This window comes from Carettochelys insculpta, chromosome 1, assembly GCF_033958435.1.
Source record: "Carettochelys insculpta isolate YL-2023 chromosome 1, ASM3395843v1, whole genome shotgun sequence".
Classification (NCBI taxonomy): Eukaryota; Metazoa; Chordata; order Testudines; family Carettochelyidae; genus Carettochelys; species Carettochelys insculpta.
In genome coordinates this window covers 255,629,541-255,651,623 of record NC_134137.1, presented here as the reverse complement: position 1 = coordinate 255,651,623, position 22,083 = coordinate 255,629,541, and the positions used below count along the sequence as shown (strand labels likewise).

Here is a 22,083-nt window from a genome sequence, read left to right as displayed (position 1 = left end):
TTCTTTGATTTGGAAAGAAAGACTGCCAGTCTGTTTCACAGGAGTAGGTGTGTGTGCATCACCTGCTGGTGATGTGGTTGAATAGATCATGGCTTTATTTTGGAGTTTTCAATCTCCATTATACACAATAACTGTACCTTGTAGAGAACAAGAATTATAGTTAAGGGAACAGTGAGGGAACATTTAGCATAGTGTGATTAAATGTAGAGGCTACATGTGTGTTTATCTATAGATAGGTATAAAAATATTAAGGAACTAATATTCAGACCACTCACAGGACTTTTCCAATGTGGGCCTCAACATGGCTCATGTGACTGTGGGTACTGTAATCCTGAGGGTGAGCGTGAAGGCCATCTACAACCTTCAGACCTGTCGAAGGGGCCTGACAGAAGCCAGAATCCCATCCAACTCCCTTTTCTGAGATAGGGAGTGAATGTGAGGATAGTCACAAGGTACATGGGGCAGAGTCATACCCACCCATCATGAGCTGCTGTGTTGAGGACCAGTCCTATGCAGCTCATTGAATTTGTATGCACCTTGGTCAAACACTTTCTAAGCTGCCGGCCACAGTGGCACGCCATCTCATTGCTCCCTGCCAATCATAGCTGTCAATGAGGTGACCGTTTTTCTTTTTTTGGTCATGGACATAAAGGTAGAAAATATCTTAGAAAATTAAGAGATGCCATCAATTTAAAGACACTTTTATAAGATATTTTTAGTTCGTGTCATTGTTTTGCACCTAATATGTTTAGATAAAATAGGAAAGCACAAAACGTTTAAAATCACAAAAATAGTCTTGGGAGATGAGGGTCGTAGTATGAACAAAATAATAACTTGTAATTCAAAAAAAAAAGAGAATTATTTCCGTTTGAGGGTATACATGATATTTGGTGAAAGCCGTAGTTAGGGTCTCTTTACATATGCTTAAACACAGAAACCTAAAATTCAGCAGCTCTGTCTTTTGAAAATGATTATATATTTAATCCATGCTTTAAAAATTTATTGGATGTAGCTGCTTATAGCATCAGTTAATCTTTGGAATATGATGGATAAGAAAAACCTAGTTGTTTATGTTGGAGGGCAATTTTTTGTTGTCATCCTTTTTGAAACTGTGGGAGAATGCAAAGAGAACTCAGAAAAGTAGAAAGGAAAGGAATGGACACAGAAATCAATGACAGTGCCAGACACACATGCAAGAATGTGGATCTGTATCTGCCAGGCAGAACTTATCAATTTGGATTTTACTTTCCTCCACACAACAAACCATCTGGAGGGGAGAAGGGAGGGATCACAGATGAGCAAGGAGGGGGCAGGATCACGGAGGGAAGAGGAAGCCAGGTAGCATGAAAGCAGAAAGTAGGGATAAGGGGCAGCACAGGGACAGTGCGAGGATCTTGGGAACAAGAGGAAGGAGGCAACATTAGCTCCAGTCCCACTGAGCTGTGCCCTCCCCCCAGTTGTGTGTTTCTAGCTGGCAGCACAAAACAGCATGTGGGGTAAGCAGCATGTGTCCCTGAGCAGGGCCAGGACTCCCACGGCTCAGTGCTCATCAGGCAGGCATGGAGGAGAACAGGGCTAGCACTTGGCCCCTGCTTTATTTAGATTAAGGCTGCATCTACATTACAAGATAAAATTGAATTTAAAGGAGTTAGCTCGCTATTTAAACATCACTGTCTTCACTATAAATACCATTAGCTCGATTTATTGAGCCCTGATACTGATAACAAAATGTTGATATTACCAGATGGGTATAGTGTCAATTTTGAATTTAAAATTTCTAATAAAGGCTAGCGTGGAAGCTCCATGTCCTTAATTCGAATGTATTAGCCTCCAGAAGTGTCCCATATGTATCACACAAAGCTCTGTGGTGACTCCTTGTATGGCTGCTTCCTTCTCCACTGGGCAGGTTTGCAGGAGGTCTGAATTCTGTTACTGGGTGCTCTGAATTCTGGGACAGTGCTTTTTGTTCTGCGATTCTAGCATGAAACATCTTCAATCAGCTGGGGCTAAGACAGTGTGGGATAGGAACCCACAGTGCACTGCTCACGCTGTTGAACTTGCATAGGGCAATGGGGACTTGGAAACTCAACATGGAAAAACAATGGGGCGAATTTCAAGAAGATTTGTGGACACTTGAATTCAAATTAATAAGAACCAGGTTAAAAGCTGAATTTATTAAAAATCACATTTATCTTGTAGCGTAGACATAGCCTTAGGAACTTGTATCCCTTCCCTGCTGGCAGTGCGGGGGCCTATCCTTGCAGGCAGAGGAGTCAGGGAGAGCCCTGTGTGGGTTTGTGCTCCACTGTCTGCAGATACAAAGTGGATAACTGCGGATATGTGGAACTGTAATAACTGGCACCTTAGTAGGCATATTAATCCAGAAGTGTATCTAGAAATAAATTCCTTTTCTTCCATCATCTAAGAGCAGTTAAATGCCATGGTGGTAGATGCCATGGAGATGAAAAACAGTTACCTAGGGGGGAAAGGTTAAGTATCATACTTGGCATGGACAGCTTTTCCATTCCACATTAAAAATGTCTGGACATTTGGAGTGTTGGAAATGTGATGTGTTCTAGTTTGTAGTGTCTAAAAATTTACTCAATTGAGTAGTTTTTAAATACTTTTTAATATCTTGCTTTTATATGAGCATAAACCATTTTTCTCTCTTTCTTAGGAGAAGAATATAAAGGTGGTTAATCAATTTGGATCTTTCTTTCCTTTCTTAGTGTAGGTGTTAGTCATTGAAGGATTTCAAGATTTGGAAGGTGTAGAGGAGGAAGCACTCATGCACCAAAATTTTGTTCAAGAGAACTGGCATTATGAATGCCCATGGGCCTTATTTCTTGCCCAAAATTTTGGGCAAACTGTTATGAGAGCACAAATATTATTTATTCAGGGTCTGAACGGTTTTTGTGTATCCTTTGAACCAGCATGTTTTGTATTTATCACCGCATATTGTATTCTTAACATAAGTAATGCGTTTAGACTTCTATAAGAATTAATGACATTCTTTCCTTTATTAGGTATTTGTTTGCTTATGGAAAGGTTGCAAAGTATATAATACACCTTCAACAAGTCCAAGTTGGTTACAGAGGCATATGTTGACACACAGTGGGGACAAACCTTTCAAGGTAAGCAATTTATAAGAAATAGTGTTTTGTATATTGAACATTGTAAACTATTTTTTGTCTGGACTATGTTATTAATACATTTTAATTGCAGGAGGATTTTCTAAGTGTATCAAAAGAGACCAACTTTGTCCAGTTGCACTTTGTTATTCATTATATAGCACATGAAGCCTCTGTCACTATATGAACACAGATGAAGACAGTCCCTCCCCCACAGAGTTTGTACATTTATTCCTAATGCCTTTGTCTAAAATGGTATGGGAGTCTTAAATTTAACTGTCTTACCTAAAGCTTAGCTTCTAGTTTAACCTGTTTATGCTGTAAGCAGGTAGAAGCATGACTCTTATTTTAATCTTCTACTCTCGGTGAATAAAAATCGTACGCATCCAGCATCTAGATGAAAGTCATTTTTACAAACAAAATTTAGTTGAACCTGATGAGTGATATTTATGATCAACATAATTCTTCTTAATGTAGTAAGGAAATGTGAGTCAGGGATGGAGGTCCATATAGCTGACTAAATTTCTTGCATAGCATTTTCTAACTTTCTCTCTCTCTCTCTCTCTCTTTCTCCCCCCTGATCTGTACCTGTGATTCTAGGTATAGTAGTGTTTATCATTCCCATATCCACCTATCCGTTATTAATGGGTTCTTCATCCTCTTACGGATACAGTGGGGCAGTTCATAGCTGTCAATCCTGGAACACTTGATGGTAAGTCCCACCCACACTATTACTAGTCTGAAGTTCTCCCTCCATGCAGGGTTCATCGTTTTGATGAAACATCATTTTGGGCTTTTCTTCCTCTTTGATAACTTACTTAGATACTACCTTTTAGAGTGAAAATATGCTACTTTTTTCCATTTTCTTTTTTTAAGGCATTTATATTTCTCAGATATCATTTTTGTAATGATCTCTGCCAGAAGTTTTTTCTTTGCAGAGTTCATTTTTTGTGTCATGGTGAAACAAAAGAGAAGCTATAGTCAAAATCTGAGATAGAAAAAATGAAGTTCGTTTCTCCAAACTTGCATGAGAAGTAAAGTGTCACTTTTCATCCCAAACTGCATAACGTAATCTAAGGATTTCTGACTTAGAGGATAAATTACACCTTCAGCGTTGTTCAGGGGAATTAAATTGGCATGAAGGTGATGGCTCCTATTTTTAGAAGTTCAATGGAGGGTCAGAGATCTTTTAACACTTCCAGATTTGATTATTCCAGTAACTGATCCAGTTCTAAATTACAGTCTTGGAGAGAATTTTGGAAGTTAATGATCAGATGAAAAGTCTTTAATCCACCCTCACTTTGAGATTTAAAGTAGACGTGTGCACTATAAGCGGAGGCAAGTGGTGGTTATTCTGAAAGATCATCTTTTCCTTTAGCTTTCTGATAGCGTGTAAACTTGTATTGAGCCTAATCCTGACTTGATAAACGTGCTGTAATTTTCCCTATGCAGCAGTTAGAAGATGTCATATACTTTTTAAATCATCCATCTTCCCAGATCAATAAGATTGTTTCTGCCCAAGTTTGAGCATGGCGTACTGAACAAGCAGTCCAAGTCCAAATACATTAATATAAATCAAGGAAGCTTACCTTATGAAAAATTAGGTAAAATAGAATCCTATTCTAGAGACATTTGCCTTTGATAATATAGACTTTAAAGAAAAATACACTCAACAAACTATGATGAATTACTTCCTCTTTGGTTACGGTTGCCATCGTTACCTAGCAAAAGACAGAAGTGTCTATAAAGCCCCAGGCCCCACTGAACTCCTTTTAGGTTAGTGCATCTTCTTGTAGGCATGGTGAAAACTTGTACAACTAAACTTTCAAGGAGCTTGTTATGGATTAATTCATCTCAAGTTACATGTGCTGATGTGGCTAATCTGTTCCTAGTACTTTCTGGCTAAGACTGATCAAAGAACTCTCTAAGTAGTTACTGGTCAGCTATTGGTCAGTGGTGCTGATTTTGGCCCTGTCTGATTAATTTCAGCATTTCAACTTATTATCCTCTCGTTCTTTTGAGTGTCTGGTATGTTTTCCTTAAACTTTTTTTTTTTTTTTCAAAATGCTTCCTGTGTTGGCTTTGACTCTGGGGGAAGTTTTGTATCTTCAGTGGAGCTCACTCCTCTCTTTTTGGTTCCTTTTAGAGATACTAGCACCAACTGTAGGCATCAGAAATCAGACTGAAGTAATCAAAGTACCTGTGTGCTATGATTTCAAGGTATTGGTAAATATGGAGGGCAGAGTCTTTACAGTCTATACTTGAATGGATGGAGGGTATGCTATGGTCAGTGCCAAAATTGGTTGAACTTACATTATGGGTACCCATCTCTGAACTAATGAACTGGATGCCCTTTATTAAGGTTCACTAGACAGCAATGGTGATGGCTTTTATTAGTCAACACCAGTCTTTTGTTTGGGAAATGCCATTTTGAGCAGTGAAGGACAGAAGGTGGAAATGCTCTTCTAAGAACATGTTCAGTGAGGTAGTGCATTCAGCTGCCTGCTGCTATCATCTTGCTGCTTGTATGGTAGAAAGGATGGGTAGAATTGATGGATACAGACACATATGGCTGTGATTATTTTGTCTTCATATAATAATCATTAAAAGCCCAAAGATCTACCATATCACAAGACTTTTTTTAATTAAAATGTGGCACCTAGTTTTTTCTTAGGCCAAAGAGAATGTATACCCTTCCCTTCCGGAATTTCTCCCAATTTCAAGTATATTATTCATTAATCATTCTTCATCTACAGCAAAAGAGTTTTTTCACGAGTCATACTTCTAAGTCTGAATTCAGGAGTTTCCAAAGTCAGATTGCTCTTCCTCGTAGTAGAAGCCAAAATATTCTGAATCCTATTTAAACACTCAGCAACTCCCACTCTCAGAGTCCTGTTTGCTATAAGTTAGCACATAGCTAACCTGGCCCAGTATATGCTTCTTAGAACCTTCTTGTCAGGTAGACTGACCTTTTGTTCCTGTGACACCAGTCAACTCAAACACTAGTATCTCTAGCAATATCCAGGTACAAAATCTACTTCAGAAGAATCCCTCCAAGTTATCCTTTTTGAGAATGCATTTGAGCTCATTCATACCATCAAGATATTGTGGAAATCTGATCCCATCAAACCTGAGATACCTGGCAAAGCTGTGAAGTTTTTAATTTTAAGGAGGGCTTCCTGATACTCAGAAAGCCAGAAGTGCTCAATCCTAACATGAATTCCTGAGGGACTAAACTTTACCAGCTAAAGAAAATTTCATAATGTCTCAGCGTGCTACTCTCTAGAATTCATGTTTGATTATTCAACGTTCTGCCTTGTTCCTATGAACGTTACTGAAGTACATACAGATCCTAGTAGACACGAGTCATCTCAAAGTTTTCTTGCCCTGTGATAGGATGCAGAACATTGTGCAATTGGCAGGCAGGATTTGCCGAAATTGTGCTACTAAATCATTGTGAAGGCCAAAACAACGTATAGGTTAGCCACAACACACATTTGTGTACTGCAAGACCATTTATGTGACCACAGAGCCTTGTATGACATTCAGGAAATAGACAGTTTCATAGCCTCATTGTCTTGATGTCCGTTTAAGGATCAGACTGCCGTTAGGAATGGGTTTCATATTCCCCTAATCTCCAATTACCCCGAAGGCAGTGTGAACTCGTTCAAGGATTTGGTCTCTCCAGGTATTGCCGAAGGTTCATATTAATATTATGGAGAAAAGGGTTGCTTAAAAGCACAGTGAACTTTCTGAGAAAAGACATATGAGCCACTCTTTCCATATAACTGCTAAAACAGAAAAATTAATCTGACTTTATTTGGAGGCCTGCCCATGTGAGATTGAATGTGCTCCCTAGGACATTATTTCTTACACAACTAGCAGCTATGAAAACAAGATTGCAGACATGCTTAGTAAATGGGTAGTAGAGCTACTAAAATCGAAAGAGGGATAGTGGATGAGATCTTTTTTTAGAGGGGGAACACCAGAGTGATCTATTTGGAACCCCCCCCGCCCCCGAAGAATGAGCTATCAGTTTTGCTAGAAGGTACTGGGAAGAAATGCATTTCCGCAGAGTCTTGTCACAGCAGATGCTCTGATCAAACTCAAGAGATTTGAGTGATTCCACTACCATCTTCATGGCTTGGTTTCATGTAGGTTTCAGTCCTGTTAGTAATGGCATGGCTAATCCCATTAGCATAGTAATTTGGCTATATTTTATCACAGAACTTGGTGACCACTGTACTTCCCATTCAGATTTTCTCTAATTGTTGGCATGGGTCTTCACAGTACAAGAGCTAAGTACTGTTGTGGTAGAAAGTAAGACAGTCATGTCCACAAGAATCCAGCTTCAAATTCTTTTAGTTTTCTGAAGGCATTTCTTATAAGGATGAAGGCTCAGGGTATTATGGAGATGCTAAGTGACTTTTTATGCCTTTTACTGCAGAAGACAATTATGGGATAGTAGGACCTTTACATTTGTAGTTAACAAAGGTGAGGCACTGTTAGCCTGAGATAACAAGTCTTCTTCCTGGAATAAAGAAAATATCACAGTTTAATGAGACCGAAGGGTGTACATCCAAGAATGTAGTGGCTGAGTAGCAAACACAAGAGTAGTCTAATTAAAATCAGATGGGCTCCTATAGAAGGACTGGGAGGCTAATCAGTGTTGTGCCTGCCTTTATAAAAGGTATGAGGATTGATCATAGGAATTAATCATTGCAGACTTTCTTGAGGTCCCGGAAAAGGAGAAAATTATAAGAGATCTAGCTGAATGTGTGAAAGGAACAAATTACTGTGGCTTTAATAAAAGAAAATGATGCCTAAAAATAATTGAATATGTCTATAAAGTGGTGATTAAAATAGAACTGGTACATATAAGTTTGGATATTTAAAAATTAAACTTAATTGCTTTGGAGACTAATATGATGTAAGAGTCCAAGTTTTATCTTGTATTAGAAATTGGCTAGGAAAAAACAAGGAACTGAAATAATGGTCAGTTCTCACTAGGCAAAAGTAAATGGAAGATTGAGGAACCTCAGGGGAGCAGATCAGATTTAAGCAGTATGTCTTATTGACAAATGTAAGAATGCCTACTGGAAGGAATAGTTTGAACTGATCATGCACCTTATTGGGTTATGGAATCTCTAGGCACTTGTCAGGAAAAAGACCTGGATGTCCTTTGGTGTATATATATATATGGCATGCTAAGCTTGGGTTCTGACTCAGCCTTGAATCCAGCCCCCTCCTTCCCCCCACACAAATACATTAGGGTTACCATATTTCAACTTTCAAAAAAGACGACACCACTGAGAGGGAGTGTCTATCAGTATCTACTAACTCATGTACATATATAGTACATTAATGCAATATGAGTTGGTAGATGCTGATACAGATACACCTCCTCTCAAGGGTGTCCTTTTTTTTTTTGAATGCTCAAATATAGAAACCCTAGTCCGTGTCCGTACGTAATCTGCTTCAGAGTAAGCAAGCACTTGGGATCCTTTTAGTGCTTCTGATGGATCAGAGTCCCCCAAGTTTCGGTGTATCTTGGGTTCATGTCCCATGTCATTTTGCAGCGTGGATTCATTTGAAGCTGCATATCCAAGTCAGAAGGTTTGTTTACAACAGTATGGCTGTGTTAGCACAACAAATATCTGGGTCCAGCAGTTGTAAACCCAGGTTTACGCTACAATGTGCACATTCAATCACGTGGACTTAGAAACAGAGTCCACCATTCTAGGTCCCATCAACTTGTGTTTACAATGCATTGTGGATAGCTCAGTGAAAATCTATACTGACTGTGAAACAATGCTTTTATTTATTTGTTTATAAATTTTTCTTTAAAGAAAATAAATGAAGAACAAGGTAGGAAAAAAACCTAAACCCATAGGAGTATATGAATCAATGATAGAGATCCCCCTGGGAAACTATTCAGTTCTGGCCAGTCTTTCAAAAAGCGTAGAGTAAGATGGGAGAAGAGCTGCTATTGATTGAAAAGATTTCTTATATGGAGAAGGTGAAATGACGACTGCTTGCTTAGAAGGGAAACTATTAAAGTGTAAAGAAGGCAAATTGAGTACTCTTTTATATACCTTTTCTCATAGCACAAGTGAAAGTTGTGTTCATTAAATTGAAAGATAAGCGTAAAATGGCTTTGCATGTGTATATCAAACTCTTAAACAAGTCTTTAATTTATTGCAGTAGAGAAAAATGAGGCATTCAGATGTTTTTTATTAGGAAAGATTTTGGATTAGAAAAGGTTTCTGCATTCAGAAGAGCATGCACCATTATATTAAATAGGGGTAAAATAGTTATTCTTAGAAAGTAGGTAAATCTCACACCAACCACAGAAAGTATGTTTGCACTGCACTAGGGAGGCTTGACTGCGGTGCCTGTAGACATACTCAAGCCTGCTTTTGATGGAGCTAGTTATTAAAACAGCAGTGTAGACATGATGGAATGGGCTAGATACCTGACTACAGCCCTGATCAGGACAGGGAGTAAGTAGTTGGGTGTCTAGCTTACATGTAATTGCTGTTCTGCAAAGATGAGACTGAATTCTTATTGGTATGCCACTTTCCCACAGAGTTGAGGGTTATGTAACTTACAAGTATTTGCCATTTAATTGATGGTGGTTATGAAAGTGTTTTTGTCCCTCTCAGGAAGCAACTGGTGGAAGACTATGGCCAGCCTAGCTACATCATGAGTAGCAGTCAAGTGTAGATCTTTTGGGCCTGTGGTAGTCCACATACATGAGGACCCAAGGGTGGCAAGTTGTTGCATTTTTGCTCTTCACAGAGCTATAATTGCAAATAACTTATTACCTCTTCCAGAAGAGAAAATGTCTCCCTTTTACCTCCTTAGATTGTCCTGTTCTCTGCTTACCACAAGCGTAATAAATATTGGACTTCTAATGATCTCAGCAAGCCAAATCATTGTCCAAAGCAGACTGCAGTACGTGAGACTGGCTTGCAGTGTTCCCTATTATGCCATATGTTGGTAAATCAAGCAGGAAAACGAAGTTACTTGATGAAGCTGTTAGATGTACTAAAGAAACTCATCAAAAACTGTTGGCTTAAAAAAGTCAACAGGAATTTAATACTTGCTGAAAGGACTCATGCTGGGGGGAGGTGCTAGGTTTAAGACACTGCACACAAAACAGCTGCATCTACATGAGAGGGATTTTCTGGCAAAGCCAAACTTTTGTCGGGAAGAACCCATGCAGTACCTACACGCAAAAGGTACTTTGTCGACAAACAGACTGTCGACAAAACCTGGCACATCTGCTGGCAATGTTGTGCCTCTGCTCGTTCAGGTATAATGCCTTTTGTCAACAAAAAAACTGCGTAGACGCTCCGGAGTGCATCTGTCAACAGACAAGGCTTCCGGTTCGCCAGGCAGCCCTGTTTGCTGAGTTTCCAATTGGCCATTCTGTCTAGAGAGGGCCAGCAGTCTGACCAGTCTCTGTTGACAGAGCGGATTGCTCTTTCGATCTGCTTTTGTGTGTGGACGTGATCTGTCAACAGAAATTTTGCTGGAAGATGTCTTTCAATAGCAACTTCTGTCAACAAATCACTGTAGTGTAGACGTAGCCAAGATGTATAAAATGTTAAGGCAGATTACCTAGGGACATTCATCACCTGAGCAATAACTGTCTGCAAATTTGCAGGGCTTATGCAGGTGACAGATGTTTGAAACACTAAGATTAGATTTATTTGAAAATTTCACATTGATTGCTGTCTGAGACACACATTTTTTTGTATCTAATAGAAATAAAAAGGCAACATAACTTTTCAGATCATGTCGCACTGCTTAGGATCTGTTTCTTTATTTGTTAGTCTCATCAAATTTGAATGTTAAACCAACATGTCAGCGTTTTACTTGCTAAAACCTGTGAGTAGTGTTCTGTGGTTTTGCCTTCCAGAATTCAGCATATCACTACCTAAGGATTGGATTTTCAGAAATGCTCAGCTTTGGCCTAACTCAGCACCTTTTGAAATCAGAATTTAGCCCAGTGCTTGAATGCTTCTAAGAAGCCCACCTAAAGGTGCATAGGCATTGTGATAACTTAATTTCTTTTTTAGGATTTAATAATGCCCGTTCAGAATAAATATTGTTCGTGAGCTTAATTTGAAGTGGGGAAAACAATTCGTCTTTAACAATTGAACATAAAAAGTAAGGTCTAGTGAAATAAAAGTTCTGCTGTGCGAAGAGGGAACCTTTTATTCTTGACACTGAGTATTCTGTAAATAGGGGAATTTCAGTATAATTGGAATGGTTAACTAACTTTTATACTCCCATGTGCAGCTAGATAGGAGAGGGCAACACATCTTATTAGTCCACATAAGTTGGGCAGTTCTGAAAGAAGTGATGAAAACGAATGTTTAGGTAAGATTGAACTTGTGAAGTTGACATCAGTTAAATTGGCAATATTATAAAGGATGAAAAGTGAATAAGTAACTGAAATGAATTGCATAGTAGAACCTTTTGAGGCTTATATTTTTAGTGGATCAGGTGCTGGAATATTTACAAGTGTCACCTTTGGGCAAAATCATTGTTTAATATATTAATGAGAATAATGGTCAGAAAGAGCATAGATTTCTTAAGAAGAATCTAAGGTAGAGTCTAGTTAAAGCTTTTCAAAATGCAGGTTGGCACTGAGAGTTTGTAGAGAGAAGTCTGTTCTCATATGACACAAGCTGTAATTCCAAAATAGCATTTATATTTAAAAGGGGGTTATAGCAGATCTTCTGTTCTACTTCTTTATACCTATTTCTTTCTTTTCCCTGCTTACTCTGTAAATTAAATTTAACGTTCATTACTGCCCATTAGTAATGGTGGGTATGGGTACACTGGAGAAATTAAACTTCTTACATGTTAACTTATTTTCTCTTGAAGTAACATATCCACCAATCCGGACCCACCCTATGATATTAACAAACAAAACTATTAAAAAAAAAAAACAGACTTACACCCGCATTTCTGAGAGAGAGGTTTAAAGTTATGTATAATAGTTGAGTTTGATTTATCAAAGGCCTTCTAAAGCTGTATAAGTATTTGGTGGGAAACTGATTGGATGGGATTTAAAGTCCAGAGGTCCTGAACTGACAGCCTGAACTGCTCATATATCTTTGGAGAGGAAGAGACATAACCCATTAGTAACGGATTGCTGGATATATTATTTTAGAGAAAAAAAGAAAAGAACAGGTAAGACATTTTTCTCTTCTATTTCCTCTTCACTACGAAGTATTCTGTAGCGCCTGTGATATACTACAGACTTTTAAAATTAGCTGTAGTAATATATCCAACTGTCAGACTATGTGACACATGAAGACAAAGTAAAATGATCCTTAAAATACTTCTGCATTTTGATTGCTTAATTGCTCAGTTGCTTAACTTATAACCAATCATTTTGGGTGCTTTTGAGATAAAAACTGCACCTGCTTGAGTATGTAAATATTCTGTCAGTAATGATCTGGAAAAGAGCTCAGTTTTGCGGAGAGCAAGTGCTGATTTTTTTTTTTTGTGGTGGAGCTTTTCAATATCTTGTTTTTATGCTGTCAGCGTCTGGTTGGAGACCAATGAAACTGTAATCCACCCAAACAGACTAGACACATCGCTGTGTCTTATGTACCTTCCTTCAGAAGCATGCATGGTCTGCATTTACCTGGCATATTCATAGAATGTATTACCGTTTCACCTCCATTAATGAATATGTCATGTTTTCATGGTTGTATTTTTCCCTTTTTTCCCCCCCGGACTATTTTCTGAGCTCCAGTGCACATTGTGAAGAGTGTGGCTTTAAATTTTGCAAAGAGTGTGGTTTCTCTTTGGATCAGGTTTTCCACTTTGTTCCAACTTTTTCAGAGCTAATGGAGTAAGAGAGATTTCTTAAGTGAAAATTAAGAAGGTGGTGTAACAGAACTTAAGTAGACAACCCTTTTGTTTTTTGTCTTGTATTTTTGTTTTGTTTTGTTTTTTTGTTTAACAGTGACATAGTAGAAAATGTGGAGTATTATTTTAGTGACTTTGTTTCCTTTCATGAAACCCTCTTGCATTGGCAGTTCTGATAATTTAACTTCAGAACTGCAGAAGAGAAACTTTTTGCTAGAAATTATGCTTTCAGATAGCAGTCTTCATCCTTCTGGCATGCGTTTGTTGTTTTTGTTGTTAACATAACTAAACCCATATTCTTATTTTACATAGGCATGAATTCAGAGTAATCAAAGTTGCATTGGTATTACTCCATCTTTACAGTTGAATAAAGGATGGTAGGATCCTGGACCACTGTGTTCATTTGGTCCACATATGCACTTTTTAGGTGCTTATATGTGATCCATAGGTTCCAAAGTCAGAGGAGTTAATTGTGCTCATGTAGTCTGACCTACTGTATATAACAAGCGTCTGTGGAACTTTCACAAAATGATTCCTAAAGCATGTTTTATAGAAAAATGACAAGTCTTGATCTAAAAATTTTTGTGATGGATAATACACCATGGCCCTTAGTAAGTTGGATTTATTGCTCACTGGTATAAATTTATGCCTAATTTCCAGTTTGAACTTGTCTACCTGTTAACTTCTAACAATTGACTCATGTTGCACTGTTCTCTGCTGGATGGAAGAGACCAGTTTTAGGTGTTTGTTCTTCATACTTGCAGTTTGTAATCAGGTCATCTCAACTTCCTCTTTAAGATAAGGAGATTGACATCCTTGAGTCAGTCACTGGAAGGCATATTTTCTAATCCTCTAATCGTTCTTGTGGCTCTTCTGGTAACGCTCTCCAAATTATCAACATCTTCCTTGAATTGTGAGCACCAGAAGTGGACATAATATTTCAGTGTCAGTCATAGCAATAACAGAGAGATAAAACTCTCTTTTGTGTTCAGAATTCCCTAGTTTATCCATCCAAGGATCATGTTCACTCTTTTTTGGCCACAGCATAGCATTATGATCTGAGCTGATTACCCATATCTTTTTCAGAGCCACTGCTTCCCAAGATGATAAAAGTCCACTGCGTAGTCACAACCTACATTCTGCATTTTGTAGCTTAGAATGGTTTCATTGGGAATGAGGGAGCAGACTGTGCTAAATGATTAGCTCCAGCTCTTCCCTTCATTGAGCCCAGTTTGCGAGGTCAGGGTGAGGAAGAAACTTGTGATTTTATTGCTCGGATTGCACATGGATGTCATTACCTGCAACAGCGTCCCACTTCTCCAGCTGCTGTAGTTGCCTCACTATCAAGAGAGGTTTCATGAGTGAGGTGGGCAATAAGAGGGTGCTGGCCAACTCAAACAATAAAGTGATAGTAGGGAAGGAGAGAGAAAGAGGTGTACATTGACTCATTTTTTGGCAGTAATATTTTAGTTCTTTTCAGCTTCTACTCCAGTAAACTATCCCTGTTGTTTGGAATGGGAGTTGAAAAAACTAGTATTACGTTCACACACACACATCCATTCTTATCCCAGAATGAGTGTTAGTCTTTTTCCCCTACTTTCATTTTCAAGTTTGCGGCCCTGAAGGGAAAGTATTTCCCTCCTTATCCCTTAAAGTGAAAGTAAAATATTTTGTCAGTGAACTTAAACTAAGTATAACTAAGACAAATACAGAATGTTGTGCATTGTTGAAGCATTGGTTTATGATTTACCAGTTGTCTAATTTATTTCTATAACCAGATATGAGAACGCTATCTCCATAATTTCCATTTTTATGACCAAGAGAGTCTTGGTCTTGTTTTTCTGTCAGCATCTTTTGATTTCATGCTTTCCAATGCTAAAGTAACCGTACCTGGCCAAAATAACTGAGATACTCTTAAAATTTGTATTATATAGTATCTTTTTTTTCTTTTTAAAGTAAGCATCCTTTTATTAAGAATTAGTACTTCATGGTAAGCATTAAGCTCAAAAATTGCTTTTTATAAGCAGTTTCAAGCTATGAATTGTCATGAGGAAGGGTAGAAGAGGTAGATATGAGAGATTGTAATTGGTAGGTAAATAGGCTTGTAGAGTAATTTCAGAGTACAGCTATTTCATGAGTGAAGAGTTTTGAAAAAGGACTAAGTTTGAATTGAAAAAGGAAATGTCATTGAGGATGAGATGAATGGAGATATTTCCTGTATGGTGCCATGTCTAAGGTTTTTCTCTGAACTTTTGAAATTATTGTACAACACACAAAAATGTTTCACTGGAAAACTGTACCAGAAGTTAGGGTTGTTAGCATCAAAGTTTTTTCTGTCCTGGCGTAGGATTTCATTAACTTAGAGAATTTCAATTCATTGCTTTTAATTAGCTGAAATTCAAGTCAGGAAAGGAAAACTGGGGGGGGGGTCCTGAATGTTAAATCAGTTCTGTAGAGATTATCTCTCATTTGAATAAAAGCCACATATTGTCCCCAATATTCTCTTGTCATTTTGTTTCCTGTTAGTGCGTGGTTGGTGGGTGCAATGCCAGTTTTGCATCTCAGGGAGGACTGGCTCGTCATGTGCCCACACACTTCAGCCAGCAGAACTCTTCAAAAGTTGCCAACCAGCCAAAGGCCAAAGAGGAATCTCCTTCTAAAGCTGGAATGAACAAGAGAAGGAAATTAAAGAACAAAAGACGACGCTCATTACGTAAGTGCATGAGTGGTATGGCTGTTTGACCTGCATTGACAGTATCCTCTTATTTTCACTTCCACTTGTATCATGTAAGATCACCCTTTGCTTTCAGCTGCATATTGGAGATTCCTTTCCAGTCAGTCTCTGAGAACCCTGATCTATTTGCTAGGCAGTGGGCAGCATAAACATTGTTGTATGGAGAGACTGTTAGGAAAAATTTTTGTGACATAAATATTAATATTGAGTAGAAAAAGCAGTTTGATGAAGTGAGCTATAAAACCTTATGTTTAAAGTTGCTTACTAAAAATACAACTAATCACTTTGGCTTACTACTGCTACTTTTTTATATTTAAAAATAAAGGCTGAAACATCGAAGGAAATCACTTGGAATAATAATCTCCATTTCTTCTTCGAGTGATTGCTCATGTGCTTTCCAATTTCTGCGCATGCCCACTTGCCACAAGCTTTTTCTCCTAACCAGGAGCCCTAGGGTTGGTGTGGTGCCCTCTGGAGTGGTACCCATGTGGCAGCCCATATATGCACTGCTCGACCCGCCCCCTGCTGAGTTCCTTCTCGCCGCGCTGTCAGTTGCTGGAACTTGCTCATCATTGAGCGTTCACTGGTAGCCTTTACTTTTAAGTTAGTTGATAGTTAGTGAAAACAGTTGTAAATAGTTTAGACAGTAGTCATTCATTTGTAAATAGTTCCACTTTGCACTTAGTGAGCCAAGGTGGGACTTTAACCTCCCTCAGCGTCAGGGGATGCCTGGCTCCCCAGGGTTTAAAACCTGCTCAAAATGTGGCAAACGAATGCCCAAAAGTGACCCGCATAGGGCTTGCATGAGCTGCCTCGGTGAGGCTCACCTCCTGTAACGCTGCTCAAGGCTCTTCAAGCCTAGGACTTTGAAAGACAGAGCTCAACGGCTGAAAGTACTACTAATGGAAACAGCCTTGGCCCGGACATTTCCCTGGCAAGAGCTCAGAACAGTGCAGAGCGCTCCAGCACCATAGGTGCTGTCGGACGGCTCCCAGCGATGAGAGCAGGACTTGGCGCGTAGTGCTCCCGAGTGCCATAAGAGCCAGTCCCCAGTACCTCACAAGAAGAAGAGGCAAGACCGGGGTCGATCCCAGGAGAGGCAAAGGACTCTCTTTATTCCAGCTTAGGTCAGAGCGGGAGTACAAGATCATCCCGGTGTAATGGACATCGACACCAGCCCCAACACCCCTCGGAGGGGGAGTGGCAAATGCCCCCCCAAAGGTGCCTTTCTGGACTCCGGGGGCGATCCATGAGAAACAGGGGCAGGCTGTGGGACTCACTGCTAGGGCACCCGGCACTCCCCAGGTGCCGAGATCAGCATCGACTGCTTCATTGGGAGCGCCCCCGAGAGAGCAAGCAGAGTCATTGACACCAGCGCCAACACTGTCACAGTACAGTTCGCACTGACCCAAATGTGGGCACTGCCCCTGCAGCCACTGGCATCAGCACTGACAGGACTGGTTCCATCCCAGGAGCTGAGTGGCCCTGTCTTCGTGGCACCACACCATATGCCTCTAGGGGGCGTTTGACCCCAGGCATCAAGCACGGCACCGAGTGCAGCACCGCAGACCGCAGTGCTGGGGACTCAAAAATAGAAGTACCTGAATCCCCTGCACCGATGGGCTTGGAGGGCACGATGCCCTCATCCTCCCCAGATGTGGATATTGGCTGGATCCTCTGCATCCCCAGTAAGGGAGGATGGAGGAGTGTACCATTAGTTACTGAGGAAGGTGTCCCAGAGTCTGGGGATGCAGGCGGAAGAGGTCAGGAATGAAATACACCCTGTCATAAACATTCTGTTAGCATCTGGACCTACCCGGGTGGCAGTGCCCATTATAAAGACAATTGCCAGCATGGCAAAGACAGCGTGGCAGGCCTCAGCCTTACCCACGGCTAGAAAGAATGAGCGCCTGTATTTTGTCCCAGCCCAGGGCAGTGAACATCTGTTCGCCCACCCTCCCCCTGACTCCCTCATCATGGATGCTGTGAACAACTGGGAGAGACAGGGGGTCCTGGGTGCCCTCCCTTGAAAACAGAGAGGCCAAATGGTTAGACCTGTGTGGCAGGTGGCTTCCAGTTGAAAATTGCTAACCAGCAACCCAGGGTTAGCAGATATGCTTATAATACGGCCAGCTCCATGGACTGTTTTGCTGAGCTACTTCCAACAGAGACCAAGTCGGACTTTACGGCCCTGGTGCAGGAACAGAGACTGCTATCTAGAGCAGCACCGCAGGCCATGCTAGATGCAGCAGATGCAACCACCAGGGTCATGGCCTTGGGTATATCCATGAGAAGGGGAGCATGGCTACAGGTCTTGGGACTCTTGTGTGAAGTGCAACAGTCCATACAGGACCTCCCCTTTGAGGGCCCCTCCCTATTTTCAGAAAAGACTGATAAGAGGCTTCATAGCATGAAGGACTCAAGGGCCACCCTATGCTCGCTGGGCCTGCATACACTGGTGACCCAGAGGAGACACTTTACCCCGAGGCCCCAGTTCAGACAGTGCCCACAACAGAACTGGGATGGTAACACGAGAAGGGGCTGCCATAATAGGAGACATCAGGGCCACCAAACACAGGACCAGAGCCACAAAAAACCCCCACTGGAGTCTAAACATCAGTTTTAATGGGGCGGTCGGGAGCGACACACCGACCACCCCCCAGTTCCAGCTCAGCATTTATTTTCATCCCGCCTATCCCCCTTCTAACATGCACGGTGCAGCATAACATCGGACCAGTAGGTCCTCTGCACGGTAGAAAAGGGATATGCTATCCAATTTTCTTCTTACCCCCTTCCCGCTCTCCCCCCCCCCCCAGTCCCGTTTCAGGGACCCCTCTCATGAGACCTTTCTCAGGCAGGAGGTAAAGGCCCTCCTACAAAAGGGGGCTATAGAGGAAGTTCCCCAAGAATTCCGGTGGCAGGGGTTTTATTCCCATTATTTCCTAATTCCGAAAGCGAAAGGGGGATTACGGCCAATCTTGGACTTGCGAAACCTGAACAGATTTGTGAAAAAGATAGTTTCGTGTGATATCCCTGGGCATAATTATCCCAATGCTGGAATGAGGGGACTGGTTTGCTGCTCTAAACTGATAGGAGGCATATTTTCGCATAGCAATCTGTCCACTCCACAGGAGGTTCCTCTGGTTTGTGCTAGGGAAGGACCACTACCAGTTCACAGCCCTTCCATTCGGCCTCTCCTCTGACCCGGGAGTTGTTACCAAATGTATGTCAGTAGTGCAGCCTTCCTACACAAGCAGGGGTGCACTTCTTCCCGTACCTGGACAACTGACCTATCCAAGGTCAGCCACAGCGACAGGTGGCGTGAAACATGCAGCTGATATGAGAGACATTTGACACACTAGGCCTCCTACTAAACAAGGCAAAGTCTGTGCTAGCCCCAACTCAGGTCATGGAGTTTGTGGGTGCCTGACTAGATGCAGAGCAAGCCAGGGCCTTCCTGCCCCAGAGCAGGGTCCAAGCCATGGCGTCTTGCATCCAAGAACTAATCAGGTTCCCAACCACAATGGCCAGAGGATGCCTCAGACTGTTGGGCCACGTGGCAGCGTTCACGTTTGTAGTGCAGCATGCCAGGTTGCGAATGTGCCCCTTCCAGTTGTGGATCATCTCAGTATATAGACCTATTGGGGACATTATAGACAAGTTAGTGACAGCCCTCCACCCCAGAAGTGTTAATGGCATTACACTGGTAGCTAGAGGCCTGGTCGGTCTGCATGGAAGTGCCCTTCAGTCCCCCGCAACCCTGCCTCTCCCTGGTCAAAAGATGCCTCAGACCTGGACTGGGGAGCACACTTGGGGGATCGCCAAACTCAGGCCCTGTGGAGCAAGACCGATGCTCAGCTCCACATAAACATGCTCAGAGTGGTTCAGCTGGCATGCGAAGTGTTTGAGAGCTACCTGAAGGGGCAGTGTGTTGAAGTCAGCACAGATGTTCATCATCCCTGTTTCTTGAGACTCTCGCACTCTGGGACTTCTGCATCCAGCACCAGATTCTCTCCTGAGGGCGTTCTACCTACCTGGGGCTCTCAGCTCCCCAGCAGACCGGCTCAGCAGGTCCTTCATGGACCACGAGTGGTCACTACACACGGAAGTGCTGCGTTCATTTTTTCCAGAAGTGGGGACGTCCCCAGGTAGACCTCGTCACCACCCACCTCAATGCAAAGTGCTGGATGTTCTGCTCTTATCAGAATTGAATCTGGGCTCTTGGGCAGACACCCTCAGCATTCGTTGGTCAGGACCCTGCTTTACACCTTCCCACTGATACTGCTCATCCACCGAACACTGCTGAAAATTCAGTCGAATCGAGCATCACTTATCCTGGTGGCCCTACCTTGGGCTCGACAACACTGGTACTCAACCCTCCTAGAGGTGTCTGTCTTTGACCAAGAGGTGCTTCTGGCTATGACCGGATCTGCTGACACAGGAGGAGGGGAGACTGCAGCACCCCAGTCTCCAGGCAACACATCTCACAGCATGGAAGCTCCACGGATGAGACTGATCGAGCTGGCCTGCTCCGAACCTGTCAGGGAAGTATTGTTAAACATCAGGAAGCCCTCCACGAGGGCAACATATGTAGCCAAATGGAAGAGGTTTACTGTATGGGCCACTCAAAGGGGATTATCCCCAGGGGAGGCCCCAGTACCACGTATCCTAGACTACTTGCTGGCCTTGAGTCAGGCAGGACTGTCACTATCCTCCCTGAAAGTGGACTTGGAAGCTATTTCAGCGTTTCACCCAGGATGTCATCAGTCTTCTCAAACCCTGTGCTGAAAAGGTTCATGAAAGAACTGGAAAGGGTCAAACCGCAGGTTCAGGCCCTCCTGCCAACATGGGACCTTAATTTGGTATTGTCTAAGCTTATGGCTCTCCCATTTGAACCCCTTGCCTCCTGTTCCATCTTATTCATTAGTTACAAGTCAGCAGTCCTGGTGTCCATTACCTTGGCCAGAATGGTGTCCGAGCTCAGGGCCCTGATGGTGGACCCACTTTATACAGTGTTCCACAAGGATAAGGTCAGGCTGAGACCCCACCTAGTGTTCCTGCCAACGGTGGTCTCCATCTTCCACATTAACCAAGACGTCACCTTACCAGTGTTCTATCCAAGGTCCCATGCCTCCCCTAGGGAGCAGAGCTTACACACTTTGGATATCTGGAGGTTGCTGGACTTCTGTATGGACAGGACCAAACCCTTCTGAAAGTCTCAACGGTTGTTTGTTGCAATGGTGGACAGGATGAAGGGGCACCCAGTCTCCTCTCAGTGGATCTTCTCCTGGATAGTGGCCTGTATCAGAGAGCACTACAAACTGGCAGGCATACTTAGCCAAGGTCCTCTGCGACATACTTGGCCAGGGTCCCTATCCAGAACATCTGCAGAGCGGCCACTTGGTCCTCCATTCACACATTTTCAGCGCATTACGCATTAACGCAGCATGCACGAGAAAATGTTGCAGTGGGCATAGCTGTCTTGCGCTCCTTCTGGGACTCTGACCCCACCTCCTAGGCATTAGCTTGCATTCACCCAAATTGGAATGCAATTGAGCAATCACTTGAAGAAGAAAAGACGGTTACCTGTTCTGTAACTGGTGTTCTTCGAGATGTGTTGCTCATGTCCATTCCAGAACCCTCCCACCTTCCCCACTGTTGGAGAGGCCAGCAAGAAGGAACTGAATGGGGGACGGGACTGGTGGTGCATATATGGGTCGCCATCCAGGCGCCACTCCAGGGGGTGCCACACCAACCTTTGGGCTTACTGGCTTAGGGCAAAAAGCTTCCGGGAACTGGGCATGTGCCAGCGGACACCCCAAATTGGGATGCACATGAGTAACACATCTCGAAGAACACCAGCTACAGAACAGGTAACTGTCTTTTCTGACTTGAAGAACAAGTTCAGCTCAAAACTAAAAAGAATTTTTAATGATTTCTGCATTTGGTCTGAAAATAGTCTTTGCTCCAAGGTCTCCAAGCCTTGGTGTAAAGGACTTAATCAGATGCAAATCAAAACAGAGGTTTTCTTTCTATTATGTAGTGAATCTAATTTGCATTTGAAGTACTTCTATCCAGTGAAGACCTAACAGGAGCTTCTGAAGCTTGCCAAAACATGCATGCCAAAAGCTAGGCATATCAAAATAAATGACTGAAATTTCAGAGATGCTGAGCTTCAGAGCTCATTTAAAGTCAAAATGTGACTTAGGAGGTGACTTGAAGTATCCAAATTGGAAAGTGTTGACTTTAGTGTCTGAAAGAACTTTTCCAAATTGGTGATACGTGCTTCTTTGCTCATGGTTGAACTGTAAGAGTCAAGTC

The 22,083-nt window shown here is 41.9% G+C and overlaps 1 protein-coding gene across 3 annotated transcripts in view; it reads left to right on the top strand.

Annotated features, from left to right (window-relative positions):
- AEBP2 (AE binding protein 2) overlaps positions 1-22,083 on the top strand; it is a 91,205-nt gene that overhangs the window by 30,516 nt on the left and 38,606 nt on the right. For all 3 annotated transcript variants that reach the window (XR_012646945.1, XM_075004940.1, XM_075004953.1), the window contains exons 3-4: positions 3,027-3,134; positions 15,555-15,741. Coding sequence is in view for 2 of the 3 variants with exons in the window: in XM_075004940.1 (XP_074861041.1) it covers positions 3,027-3,134; positions 15,555-15,741 (295 nt within the window). In the remaining variant the exon portion in view is untranslated. The remainder of the gene's footprint in view (positions 1-3,026; positions 3,135-15,554; positions 15,742-22,083) is intronic.